Source organism: Camelus dromedarius, chromosome 30 (assembly GCF_036321535.1).
Source record: "Camelus dromedarius isolate mCamDro1 chromosome 30, mCamDro1.pat, whole genome shotgun sequence".
In the NCBI taxonomy this organism is placed as follows: Eukaryota; Metazoa; Chordata; class Mammalia; order Artiodactyla; family Camelidae; genus Camelus; species Camelus dromedarius.
Genome location: NC_087465.1, coordinates 13,807,534 through 13,822,536, shown reverse-complemented (window position 1 = coordinate 13,822,536; position 15,003 = coordinate 13,807,534). Strand labels below are relative to the sequence as shown.

Below are 15,003 nucleotides of genomic sequence, written 5' to 3'. Positions count from 1 at the left end.
TTATCATAGATGTCAAAATGATCACGGTTAAAACCAATTTAAGCATTTACAGAATACTATTTAGGCCTAATATTGATCTATTAAATGAAAATATCAGAGGAACTGATACTTATACTCATGGCATCAGATTATAAAAAAGCTTTATTTAAAAAATTTTTTGTATTGCAAGCACAGTTGATTTATAATGCTGTGTTAGTAAGCTTTACTTACAACCATCTTTGTCAAAGTTTCAACTAAAACAAAAAGCAAATGTACCTAGATGAGACCTAAGCTATTCTCAGTAAAAGTATAAACCTTGTCCTATGGGTATTGTTCTCAAGTTTCTTCCCTTTATATGAAACTACTAAAAGGAAAATTTAAATATGTAATAACTCAGATTACTCTACCCATTTATCATTCTATAAACAAATGTCTTAGTAATTAAATATTAAGGCCATAAATCAATTCATTACCCCTTGTGGCAAAGGCCTAATTATTATTCACTGATTCAGGTATCTCACTTTTATGTGTGGTACAGAGTTGAAGTCAGCCTACAGACACAAAAGGGGTTAAAAGCAATACACTTCTCCTACAAAGTTTCCTTTTTTTTTTTTTTTTTTTTTTACTGGAACAGGTCTGGAAGTCTGGAAGTAGGAGTATTGAAAATATCAGGGTTCAACAAATTTATTTTTTACCAAAGTAAAAAGATCCTTAAGGAATACAATGATGGCATACAATCTTACTCTTGCAGCACAAATCTTCTTATTAAATGACTGTGTCGAGAAAAATACTGTAATGCTTTAAACAAAATTTTAAGTTAGATTAACGACCACCAAGTTTCAAATAAAATGCAGTGATCAAAATATTTAACTGTCATTTCATCAAGCTTTGCAAACACATTCAGTCTTCACTGTCGGAGCAGATGAGTTTTAGCTTCTTCATGGTCCTCCATCTGTCTTTCAACATGACGCTTGTTCGGTTGTTGAATTTATAATGGGACAGTATTTTAGACCAATTTCCTTCTCCATATTTCCTCACACCAGATCTCAGATTTTTGTCTTCTTCCCAAAGCCACACCTTTTGATAAAAGTAGAAGTTATTCACAGAAGCAATTCTTTTTAATTGAAGTATAAATGATATATAACATTTTATTAATTTCAGGTGTACAACATAATAATCCAGTATTCATGTATGTTGTGAAATGATCACCACAATAAATCAAGTTACTATCTGTCAAAAGTAGATAAAAAAGTAGAACAGTTATTCACAGAAGCAATTCTTTAAAGAACATGTATCTACTAGAAATACAACTGTTATTTATCAAAATAATTTTATAATCTCTTAAGAGTAAAAGAAATCCAGCAAACATATCTTAGGTTTCTGTAAGATCTTGTATTTTTTGTGGTGAGACTTTCAAGGGTCCTTCTACATTACTGTTCATTTCACATGAACACACTGGCTCAGTGGCCCCAAATCAGACAGCTACATACAAACCCAATTTGTCTGACTTTAAACCCACACTGTCTCTTAAGAAAGATACTTCTCTATAATTGCTAATAGATTATTTTTCTCTAAATAGAACGTATGAATATTTAATAGCTCTCTAACGAAATCAGTGAAATACTGTTCTTTGTTGGGTAAAGTATACACACACACAAAACTCAAAATCTCTAAAGATTTCTGAAAACACAACTAACACAAATTAAAAATACACTATTTTATTTTTGAAAAAAAAAATGACTGAACATTTTTAAAAACACAATTCAGTACTTTACACGGAAAAAGATCACTGACACTTGGCACTTGCTATAGGTGTCAAACTTCTCCTCCTGCGGACATGCTGAAGGACCAGTGTCATCTGAGTGATTATTTACTGCATCTGAACTTTGATGAACTTCCCCAGCTGCCTTCCACATTTTCTTTAAAAATCCACTCATCATTAGTAACAAAAAGGCACATACTGTATGATTTCATTTACATTCGATATCTAGAGTCGTCAAACTCACAGAAACAGGATGTAGAAGAGTGGTTGCCAGGGAATGGGAGGAGGGGGAAATGGGGAGCTGTTTAATGAGTACAGTGTTTCAGTTTTGCAAGGTGAAAAAGTTCTGGAGACTGCTGTGTAACAATGAGAATGCATTTAATGCTAGTGAATCATACACTTAAAAGTGACTAATGTGATAAATTTCATGTTATGTTTTACTACAAATAAATATAAGCAAAGGATTTGAATAATTCTCAAAAAAAGATTTACAAATGGCCAACAAGCACATGAAAAGATGCTCATCATCACTAATCATTAGGAATATGCAAATCAAAACCACCAGGAGATACTACTTCAAACTCATTAGGATGTCCACCATCAAAAAAACAAAATAATAGGTGTTGGAGAAACTGGAATTCTAATCATGCTTGGTAGGAATGAAAAAGTGTGGCTGCTATGGAAAATAGTAAGGTGGTTCTTCAAAAATTAAAAATAAAAGTACCATGTGACCCAACAATTCTACTCATGGGTATATATCCAAAAGAACTGAAAGGAGAGACTTGAAATTTGTACACCCTGTTGATAGCAGTATTAAAACATAATAGCCAAAAGGTGGAAGCAACCCAAGTGTCCACTGGTGGATGACTGCATAAGCAAAATGTGGCATATAAATACAATGAGATATTATTCAGCTTTAAAAAGGAAATTCTGACACATAATACAGTGTAGATGAACCTTGAGGAAATTACACTAAGTGAAATAAGTCAAACACAAAAGAACAAATATTGTATGACTCCACTTATACGAGGTACCTAAAATAGTCAAATTCAGAGACAGAAAGTAGAATGGTGGTCGCCAGAGGCTTGGGGGAGGGGTGAATGAGGAATTGTTTTACGGGTAGAGTTAGTTTTGCAAGATGACAAGAACTCTGTGGATGGATGGTGGTGATGGTAGCACAACGATGTGTTTAATGCCACTGAACTATACACACTTTAAAGGTTAAGCTGGCAAACTTTGCTTTGTGTATTCTATTACAATTAAAGAAAAAATACCCAGCTCAGTTGTCCGATACAATATCACAAAGGACCTCAAAGTGCTTGTAAACAAACACGAAAAGAAAACTGTCTTGTCTACGGCCCGATGTCACACCCTGACAGTGACCATAAGCATACCTCTTGCAGGAGTCTGAGCTGCCACCCGTCAGCGACTGCACGGCCGATATCAGTGCACGGCCACTCAACCTCCACACAGACTGACGTCCCTCCTACGACCTTCCGTACTGACCATGCCAGTCCACTTCCCTCACCAGCCACCACTCCTACAAAGCCTTACCACACTGGAAGCTTCTAACAGACACAAAACCAATGGAGATGTAAATTTTGCACGTGCAGGGGAGGAGTTTAAGGGGGTGGCACGTACTTACTTTACAAGTACTTCAGCAGTGGGTTATTCATCTTCAGGGTCACATAAATCTTTGAGAATGTGATGAAACTATGGATCCACTTTACAGATAAGTGAAGGAATACCAAATTCTACATGACATTTCAGGAGCCACTTGGACTCCCCTTAAAAAAAAAACCTATCAATTTTATGGTCCCCAAGTTAAGAATTTTTGTTGTGTAAGTAGCTGCTACAGGTTTATTCAGTTTTAACAAGTAGTCTTTGATTTATCCCAACCTCATACACAGCACTGTTTTCTTGTTATGATCTGAGCAATATTACTTTTAGTAGACAGCAAAGATGGTATCTGATACACTAGAAAACCCTATTTCTCTCAAGAAATAACTAACACTTTCTGTTTGAATACTATGTAAGTTTCTGGGTACAACAGAAGTTTAAGCAGTATTTTGCAGTGGCTCATACACAGCAAGGGCTGGGCAAGTGATGGCCAGAATACAGCCCCAGGCTGTTTGTACAGCCCAGGAGCTAACAATGGTCTTTACATTTTAAAAAAGAAAGAGAAGAACATGTGACAGAAACTGTATATGTCCCACAAAGCCTAAAATATTCACTGCCTGGCCCTTTATAGAAATAGTTTGTCAACCTCTGATCAAGAAAAAGGTTATACTGTTGTCAGTAAAGGTTAACTGAAAAGATGTGTTTAACATTAAATATTTAGTTTTTTTCTTTCTACTGAAAAAGAGCAATTATAACTTGATATATTATTGTTACACAGTGATTATGGCTTATTTTGTTTCATCTACATATTTTCTTAACGGTTGTTGGTTAATTTTATCTATGATTTAAAGGTTAAAGAGTCTTGAAAAACATCACATAGAATAAGTGATCATGTAGCAAATAAAAACTGTAATCTTTAAAAGTTTACAGTTTAAAGAGGCCAACTTCTACTGTCCAGATAGAACTGGGTAAGTGACACAATCAGCTTATCAGCGTCAGATCAGAAAGAAAACGTAAGGGCAGTACAACTGTTAAGTCTACTCTTTGGCTTAAAACTCTTTTTGTTTCTTCATATTATACACTGGACATTTGACTTACTGCTAGATCCCATTCATAATGAGACATGGTTAACAAAGAGTTTTAGACAATGTATTTCAGGACATAAGCAAAAGCTGTGCCCTTAGTGCTATTCTCTTTTGGCTCTTGCTTTTCTTAGAAGTAAAAAATAATTCAATTAAAAAAAACCCAACAAAACAATCCTAGCCATGGGCACAACTCAAAACATACAAAAAGCATGTAACAAATTAAAATGCACCCATCTTTTTCTTTCCTAAGGCCAAAAAGTTTATATAACTAATGTTCAAAAATTGCTATCATTTCTAATGCCTTTTAGAGGATAAAATAATGTTTCATAAGCCTTTAAAAATGCTATTTATTCACACCAATGGAGTCCTTGGGTGTAGTGCTATGTCAGTAAATGGTATAAGCATTTTGCAACTTCTGATCTGTTGAAATGCACATATTCCAGTCTAGTTTGGTCTATTTTTAAAGCCTGATTTGATGTGCATGATCAAGTAGAAAATCTGAACTTGGATAATATATAATGAGCAACTGCCTTTCACTGGCCCAGATAAATCATTTCAAAAGCATCTACTTTAGGTCTTAAATAGGAAGTGTATACTTTGGAGAAGGCATTTTGTTTCTCACAACAGGGCTACCAGGCAGGCTCTAGGCTTAGCGATGATCTGATGCCCCAAGAGGTATGCTCCTACCTGCCCCCTTCACTTCCCTCCGATGATGGGGAGCCAAAAGCAAAGGGGGGTGACCTCTCTTTCCCACGATGCAAGTCCTTCAGGTTGGCTACTTTGTTTTGGAATATGGAGGTCTCAGCGCTGGAAGGTGAGGACACTACTGGAGGCCCAAGGGTGCCAGAGGCGCAATTATTCCAGAAGCTAAGAACCAAAGTAGTCCCCAAACAGAAAGAAACCCTGTGTGTGCCTGAGAAACAACCTGCCAGTCTTCTAATATTTACTTTCTCCCTTAGAGGAAAGATACAGGAGGCTAACATAACCTTATCAAATACTAATTTAAAAAAAAAAACACAGCTGAATAGAAAGACAATTTAAAAATAAAAGATATTCCTACTTTTCAGTATAAACCACATATTTCTGTGGGGTCATAACTGAATATTATGTATTGGCATCACCCTATTCAGGACACTTCTTCCCATAGGTCAACTGGATTCTTTCCAACTGACAAAATAAAGAGGTTTTTTGTGCAGATGCTGCATCACAGTTGTGGCTGTGCAGTTCTGACAGCCTCTAAACTTGTAAGAATTCATAAAACAGGGAAAAGTGAACTATCAGTCAGAAAGCACAGCCTGTTCCCCATTTCTTGCAGTAAGGTGTGGACGTTGTTTTACATATTCCTTGTGTGCCCTTGTGTTGCTCACGTCCAGCTGGTCCACCACCCTAGGTTCCACCTTTAAACATTAACTAGTTTGAGAGAAGGTGCTTTAGAAGAGCTTTTCAAACTTAAATATCATTCCATTTCATCACTCAGATTCCTGAACAGGAGTTGAGAGTAATGTTCATTTCATCTTTCCTATCCTCTCATTTTTCTGTTACTGGGAAAAATAATACCTCAAAAGTCATACACTGGACCCACTGCCTGCTGAGACAGGACTGTGGGTTTCTTGGTCACATCTGTCTTGGTGCTCAAATGCAGTGTAGACATGTTTTAAAATAAAACAGATGATGTGTACAAAAAAGATCATTTATAATTAAAACAAATACTATATAGTAACTCCCATTATATATCAGCTATGGGAAAAAGTATTGTTCAGCATCTACTTTTTTTCTTGAATAAATTTACAAAAGGAAGACCTCTTTTTAAATTGTGATGAGGCAGGCAGAAATACCTTTTTCTGTTTAACATACAAATGCAGCAAAAAGAAACTGTCCAAGAAATCACACAAGAAATTGCAGTCTACTGCAATAAAAATTTCTAAAGAACCGAAATCTCAACACAAAATAAGGTAAAATCAGTCACTCAACGAAATAAGTTATCCCACCAAAAAGTGGAAGTAATTATTTTCTGGCAGAGTAAACAGTGATTCAGACAATACCACCTATATTCTACTCTTTAAAATTATGTAGTTGATATCCTACATTTTGTTTCAAATACAAAAAATACAGAGAAACTGTTTTCTGATATATAGTTAATAACACCTATAATCCCATTTAGAATTACTGCCAGAAGAACCACAGGGAAAGATAAATGTATGAGACAGAGACTTCTGGATTTTGGACTAACATCCAAGTATCATCCCAGTCCTCACAAGAAGAGAAAAACTGAACGAACTGAAAGTCAACAACACTTCCTAGATTTCTCAGAAAATTAATGTCACAGGGCAACCTGCTACCTTGAAAAGCAGAAAGACAGAAAGGTGGATACAGAGCATCACAGCTGACTGGAAGCAGGAGACTGGAAGCAGCTCATGGCTGGGGCCAGTACTGGTAGGAACATTTACTATGATGGACAAATTGATGGAGGCTCACTGTGAACAACCTTGAGTTAAAGACTCCAGGGGCACAATCTTGGGGGGCCTATGAACTTGTGAGTTTTCCCTCCAAAAGCTCCAAGTTCTCAGGGTGAAGATGAAAGAAAAATCTGCTTCTAGCAGGCAGAAGAAGGAAAGTACCAATTCTGAACTACATCCAGAGCATCCTGTTCCCATTAACAATGCCTGCCCTCAAGAGAAACTAATCTTTGACTTGTGGAAATACTCAACTTCAGCCCCCTCTAGCCTTCCTGTCTTATTCAAGAGAGGGAAATAAAAGCTGAGAAGCACATGTGAAGTGTCATAGCCCAGGATACAAGCTTACTAAAACAATGAGACAACCAGAGAGCTAAACAATGTTTCCACTACCTGTCCCCACCTTAGCATATTATCTGAGCTCCTGTATATTAAGTGCCTCAGCTCAAAGAGCTACCTCAGACCCTTAGTTACTAAGGAGTCGAGGGAAACTCAAAAAACAAGGGAGACAAAAACAAGGAAACTTTAGTCCCTGACACCCACATCTACAGTGAACAGTAAAGAAAGCCTAACTCCTAGCCAGACAAATATAAAACTTCACACTCAAGTCCAACTTACTTCTGTCCCTTTTACCTGATACATCATGTCCAGCTATCCACAAAGAATTCTAAGGTACACTCAAAGGCAGAACACCATCTGAAGAAACAGCAGCATCAAGCTCAGCTATGGCAGAGATTTTGAAATAACCAGCTTGGGAATTTAAAATAACTATGATTAATATGCCAATATGCATTTTACCACTAACGAAAAAAATGGGTAACATGTAAAAACAGATGAGTAAATGTATGCAGGGATGTAAACCCTAAGAAAGAATCAAAAGAGGCGGGAGGGTATAGCTCAAGTGGTGGAATGCATGCTTAGCAAGCACAAGGTCCTGGGTTCAACTGCTGGTACCTCCTCTAAAAATAAATAAATAAATAAATAAACAAACAAACAAACAAACAAACAAACCTAATCCCCCCCCCCGCCTAAAAATTAAAGAAACAAGTAAAACAAAGTCATTTAAAAAATACTTCAAAAACAAACAAACTCACACACAAAAAAAGAATCAAAAGGAAATGCTAAAAATCAACAACACAGTAACAGAAATGAAGAATGCCTCTGATGAGATCATCAGCAGACTAAACACTGATGAAGAATTCAGTGAGCTTGAAGTTAACAGAAACTACCTAAACTGAAAAGCTTTAAGAATAAAAAAAGAGAGAGAGAAAAAGAAGAGTAGCAAAAACTGCAAGACAATTACAAAAGGTGCAACATACACATAATGGGACACCAGAAGGAAAGAAGACTTGAAATAGTTATGGCTGAAAATTTTCCAAAATTAACAAAAAATCAAAACAGATCCAGGATGGAGAACACAAAGTAGGATAAATACCGAAAAATCTACACTTTGGTTCAATACATTCAAAGTGGAAAAAAAATCAAAGACAGAAATACATGACTTTTGGCTACATATAATGGCATAACGTTCAACATTTCTTCATCCTCCCTTGGGAATTCACCAAGCAGCAACAAGGAAAGAAACGAAATCCCAAATTGAGAAAATTAGGAGAATCCTTTGACCTGAACCAATATAGGTGAAGGCAGTGCATTATCAGCAGAAATTGACAAAAGGTATGTGAAGAGGCGTGGCACAGCCACTCTATCTATCCATCTCAGAAAGCCTGCTGTGTACACTTTCCCAAAGTGAGGAACACATCCTGAGGCATACACCTTAAATCCCTGGTCTGCAAACAACAGCAGGGGCCTCCCTTGATTAGCAATAGCTCCAAAAGGTAGAGGTGGTTGAGCTAAATAAGGAATCACACAGGTAAGAAATGACTGCAGGAAGCAAATCAAAAGCAGGAGCTGCTGGCCATATCCACTGGGGAAGAAGGCATGGCAGCCTAGGATCTGACCCTAGTCCCAATACCTCAACAATAAGACATTTAGAAAAATTCTTTATCAAATGGTATATTCTTCTCTTTTTCAAAAAAAGCACAGAAAGATCATTTAAATTGAATCTGTTAGGAAGACATAAATATAAAATAATAACAATACAATAATTCTAAATAAGTTTCGCTATCAACACCCAACTTAATATCTTTAAAATGTGGGTCATCTAATCTAGTATGGAAAAGAGATTTTTGCACTCAAGATTTTTTAGGGTTGAACAGTAATAATGTGAAACAATCACTATTATTCAAGTTATGACTTTAATATCCATTAAGTATTATTCAATTATAATAAACAAATACCTGTCTTTTCCTAGATTGACATTTCTTAGGAGTTACAGGCTGACTGTTTAAAACACGTATTCTCTTGTTTTCAGTGGCTCGCCTACTATTTTCTTTTTCCTTTCGTCCACCTAAAAGTAGAAATACTATCACCAAAAACTGTAATGAGGATTAAGATCAAACAAGCTCCATATGTTGGTTACCTATGTACCCATCACCACTTTCAAAAATCTCCGACAGTTAACATGGATGAGAACTGCTGATTGTCAGTTACAGAACTGAAAAAATAAAATAGAAAGCCAAAGGGGGTGTATTTTGAATCTTGATTCTTTTATGTCTTTAAAAGAAGTCATCTCACCTCCCAGAGCCTGCCTTTCATCATCTGTTAAAAAAAGGAATAATATTTACCTTATAGGATTGTTGAAATTTCTTAAGATAATGTTTAAGGAGTGTCTTATACAGTGTATAAAGTAAACCCTTTCCTCTTTCTTATTATTCACAGTTTAGTAAGACAAGAAAATAAATGGATATGCAACTGAAAAGAAATGGAATGGTAAGTATTGAAGGAAACTTACTTACGTAGTTGACCCTTAAGTAACATGGGTTGGACCTTAATGGGTCTACTTATACATGGAATCTTTTCAGTAACTATAGCATTCTCATTTTATAAATCTTTAAGTGTAAGGGAAAGTTTGTGTTTGATTAGAGATCATAATATGTGGAATCAAAAGAACTTGGGTTTGAGTCCTCCTGATTCTATTCCAGGAGTTCCAGGAAATGCCTTCCTGCCCTCGAGTGAGTCATTTATCAACTCCTTTGTTTTTCAGGCAGACAGCAGACTGTGTGACTGCACAGGGGCTGGTGCCCCCAATCCCCATGTTGTGCTGTACAGAAAACCTCAAAGAATCTACAAATACAATTAAAAAGGGTTTAGCAAGATGGCTGGATAATAAGGTAAGATCAATAAACAAAACTCAAGAGTATTTCTGTACATTAGCAACAGTTAAAATATTTAGCTAAAATAATAAAAAGGTAACAGTTACAACAGTAACAAAATATCTAATATTCTTAGGGATAAACTGAGCAAAAGCAATCAAGATCTGTATGCACTAAATTGTAATGCTTTACTATATGTGTGTACACACATATACATGTTCTAAGAAAAAATATATATGACAATCTAAATAGAGAAATATATTTCTTGAAACAGAGAAAAATACTTTGTTCATGCATAGGAAGACAACAATTGTGTCAGCGCTCTGCAAAATTACCTATTACAATGTGATTTCAAATCAAAATTTCAATAGGGTTCTTTGTAGACCTTAACAAGATTATTCTAAATTTATGTGTGAGGAGAGGTAGTCCACCATGGGCCCTAAGCATCCCTGCAGCTCTTGGTTAATGTACAAGGCTAGTCACTTCCTGATATTAAACAGTTTCTGCAGTTAATCGGGTGCCTAAGTGAGCCAAGGGAACCCCAGCCTGGCCACTGCATAACTACTCTCTCCTGGGGAAGGGAACTGGACTCTTTGCTACAGTGTTTTGCTACTTACTCAAAATGTGCCCTTGGTCCCAAGTTCCTCCTTTCAGTACAACTTACTGCCTGCACACCATTCACCTGGGCCCAGTGCACTGACTCTGGGAACTGGCAAGGTTTTAAAAACCCAAACAAGAAATAAATCAAAATGAAGAGTTAAGGGCACAAAAATCCTAACCAAAGGGTTAGTGATGAGCAATAATCAATTTAAATACAGATTAAACTACTATGAGAATGATGGCTAGAAAACAGACTTATAAAATTTGATCATATAAAATATTACCAAAAAGAAAACTGAGAATGTGTGGGAGAGATTTTTTGCTTAATCTCACCATTTACAGCTAAAATCAATTAGTAGTTTAAAGTTTAAATCTGACAGTTATAGAAGCAACCTGATCCAACCTACCAAAACACTTCATATTACTTATTCTTCATTTTGGAGGAATCTTATAGTTTATTGATATATTTTTTATGAAATAGCATTTACCTGAAGCTCACTAAATCCTTCAGTATCACCTTTCAAAAAATAAATGTAAATATATTTTAAAATAAAACATGTAACCTCATCACATTTTTATAAAATTTTATTTGTTATGATTCTGTCTATTCTTCCATTGAGACGGTCTTTCTCAGCATTTAAGGACATGGGCTCTTAAGTCAGAAATGTCTGATTTCAAATTCTGGGTCTGGTTCCAGTTCACAATCTATGTGACCAACGGCTTTTTATTTAACCTCCTTTTGTCTTGGCTTCTTCATCCGTAAAATGGGGGTGATTTAAAAAAAAAAAAAAAAAAGCACAAATCCAGACTGTTTTGAGGGCTGAGTTTATAGATAAAATGCATTTAACTCAAATATTAATCATTATTTCACTGAATGCTGCTGAGGTTTTTCTGCACTGAAAGAATTTATGTGATCTTTTTTCTTTCAACTTTTCTAATTACTTGTTTCTTTCTTAAAGTCTATGGTGATTTTACAAATCTGAAAAAAAAATTTTTAAAGATGTTTAAAAAACTTTTTTAAATGTTTAGCACAAACAAAACTGATATCCTCTATTAGTAAAAAGAGGATACCTGGGCACCATTTAAACAACTTGGAATTTTTTGGAACACATATGTATATATTACTAATATCTAACAAAAAGTTAAGAATGTACTAAAACTCACAAGATCTTCTAGGCTTATCTATAGTCACCGTCAAGACACTCTCCAATAAAATTATGGTCTTCATCAGTTTAACTATTGATCGTCAAGAATGCAGAAAGGTGTAGCTTCCATTTCTTTGAATTTTATATGATGAAATTACAAATGCAGGAAAATCTCCAAATTACTTTAGTTTAGAATTATGATTCCTAGCCGTTTTGCAGCTAGGAATTCCAACATGAAGCAAATATTTCTTTGAATTTAACTTTACTATCTTTAAAGAGAGGATGATGATAATATCTATGGGTATAAATGTTTTAGAACTGTAACTTACATATAATAGCTAACAGCAGCCATCAGCCATCAGCTATGAATAAATTTTTTCAATTATTATTTACTGCAGACCTACTATGAGCCTGTCATCAGGTTGGTACATCTATTATTTTTATATTGATCAGTAAGTATTTAGATTTGAATCAATAAGCTTTAAAAATCCCTGCATTAGACACAGAATGAGTTCAATAGACATTTATTGAATGAATATATACTAAGGAGGAACTTATAATCAAATTATAATAGAAAATAATTAGGGACCACTTCTAAGATTTTTTTGTTTGGGTTATTGTTGCTTGTTTTTTAAATCCAGCCATGCCTTTTGTAAGGATAATAAATTATAAATGCAATGAGGAGGGTAGCCAGATTCTATATAGTCAATCCTCATTATATTCATGGATTCTGGTATTTGCAAATTCACCTACTTGCTAAAAGCTGTAACTCAAAAATCAACACTTGCAGTGTTTTTGTGGTCACTGGTAGACATGCAGAGAGTGGCAAAAATTTGAGCTGAGTTACCCAACGTGCATGTTCCCAGCTGAGGTCAAACAAAGTGAAACTCTGCTTTCCTGTTTCAGCTCCCACCCTAGAAATAACTGTTCTTTTTACAGTCTACTTAGTGCTATATTTTTGTGCTTTTCTGGGGAAACTTTGCTGTTTAAAATGGCCCCCAAGTGTATTGTGGAAGTCCCCTCTAGTGTTCCTAAGTGCAAGAAGGCTATATACGAAGTTCCTTACAGAGAAAATATGTTACATAAGCTTCATTCAGGCATGAGTTATAGTGGTGTTGGCCATGAGTTCAATGTTAATGAATCAACAACATATATTAAATAAAGTGTCTTTAAACAGAAACACATAAAACAAGGTTATGTATTGAATAGTTGATAAAAATGTAACCAGAGGCTCAAAAGAACCCAATCCGGTATTCCTCTGTAATTGTTCTGGATTCACTGATTAAGTGTTCATGATGACTTTACGGAACATTGCAAAAAATAAAAAGAATCAATTATATTTATGTTTCAGGTAAAGAACTAGCCTAAGTTGCCAAATAAAGCATGGCAAAAGCACGCTAAGCTAGGCAGTCAGAAGAGCTAACTTTCTAAATTGGTACCACCTCTAGTTAACTCTGTGAAGTCATGACATTTATTAATCTCTTTGTGCTTTCGTTTTCTGAAGTATGTCTGTGTGCTGTGGTGTGAGGTCAAGGGTTGGATTACTTTCAAGGACACATCAATTCTCCACTCCCAAAACTGTAATGAGTGTACTTACTCTGAAGAGTTTCCCCTCTTTCCTCTTTCTTATTAATATCTTGTTGTTGGCTTCCACGTTTCAACTTAGATAAGAGATTTTTGTGAGACCTAAATGAAACACGAAAGCTTGTCATTTGTTCTGCAAAGAGTAGAAAAGTTATGGAAAAAAGGTAGATGGTTTGTCTCCATCTCTGTCTAGGACCTCTTTCTACTTTGGCCTGCTTCCTTCGGTGCTCTCCTTGCGTAGTGCCCACCTTAATCTCCGGCCTCTAAGATACTTGTTGTCAAGACTTCCCTCTCTCCCATCACTTATTTTCTCCATCTCATCTACTTAGAAATTAAGATTCTTTTGGTCTTCCAATCAGAGAAATCCTCAAATTCCTTTATAAATGATGGCAGGTATCACCTGTTTATCTTTACAGATTCCAAATAGGGCTTTTTTGAAAGGTTAAAATTGTTTGGACATACAGGATGTGGCAGAATTTTCTGACAACCTTGCAAACTTGGTATTATTCCCATTTTATAAAGAAGTAAACTGAAGTGAAAAAAGTAGCTCACCTAAGCTTAGGCAGCTATTTCATCACCACCGAAAACCTATACCTTTACTCCTACGAGCGCTCTATGCAACCTGCTGGTGCTTGCCCTCCCTCCCAAAGCTTGCTACTGCGTCCTCTGGAATGCCATTCTCAACCTCTTCACCTCTTCGCCTTGTCTAAAGTTTAGCTCTCCCCTGTGGACAGTACTTCTCTCTCTTGTGACCTCCTCAAGTAGAGATTAGCTTCATCTTCCACCTTCCATGAACCGCAGGGTCCCAGGGATGGTCGGGATGGCTCTCTATACTTTTCATTTCTTAATTTATGCCACTTTCAGGATCCTGTTTCCATAGAAATCTTAGCCTGTGAGGATTCATGCCACAGGAGTGTATCACCGTCTACCGTTCTCCAGAATCATTCACTATCCTTCCAAACACTTCCCACCATTCACAAATCTTTCTCTACCCCCAAGTACTGCCATTTCCATGAATTATTTCAGTGTTTTCATGGATAAACCATATAACAACCTGGCCTGTCAACTCATTTCCAGTGACCTCCTTCACACCAAGTCAGCCACCCCTTGCCATGGTTCATTTAGCATCCCAACTGCGCTACCCTCGGAAATCATTCAGGCAGACTTTTTGATCTCTGAACATGTTATACTGTCTGTCATAGCATTTCTAGTAAGCTATACTGTCTTTTAAGCAATCTGATGAGGTAAGAATTTGGGACATTCATCAGAAATGAAACCTCCATTCCCTTCCTGCCCCAGCATCATATACTTCTTTCTGACAGAGTGAGAGTTTACTAAATATCTCTTTAAGTTAAAGTACTCCCTCCACGTGTATTCTTTGTAGAAACGATGTGAAACCACCCAGGATCCCAGAGGCAGGTCTCCACTGCGTGGTATTTCAAGACACATCAGGGTCTTAAAAATCTACTGAAATAAGGAGGACCCTGAGATATTCTTCACATCATACCATCTGCATGGCACTTTTTATAGCCTATCTAGATTTGCATGAATTGCTTCAGAGAT

The 15,003-nt window shown here is 36.1% G+C and overlaps 1 protein-coding gene across 2 annotated transcripts in view; it reads right to left on the bottom strand.

Annotated features, from left to right (window-relative positions):
* Nucleotides 1-576: 576 nt before the first annotated feature.
* Nucleotides 577-15,003, bottom strand: part of TERF1 (telomeric repeat binding factor 1) — a 29,608-nt gene continuing 15,181 nt past the window's right edge. For both annotated transcript variants that reach the window (XM_031441469.2, XM_031441470.2), the window contains 3 exons: nt 13,454-13,542; nt 9,197-9,306; nt 577-1,056 (listed from right to left, as the gene is read on the bottom strand). In XM_031441469.2, coding sequence (XP_031297329.1) covers nt 880-1,056; nt 9,197-9,306; nt 13,454-13,542 — 376 coding nt within the window. In that variant the 3' untranslated portion in view covers nt 577-879. The remainder of the gene's footprint in view (nt 1,057-9,196; nt 9,307-13,453; nt 13,543-15,003) is intronic.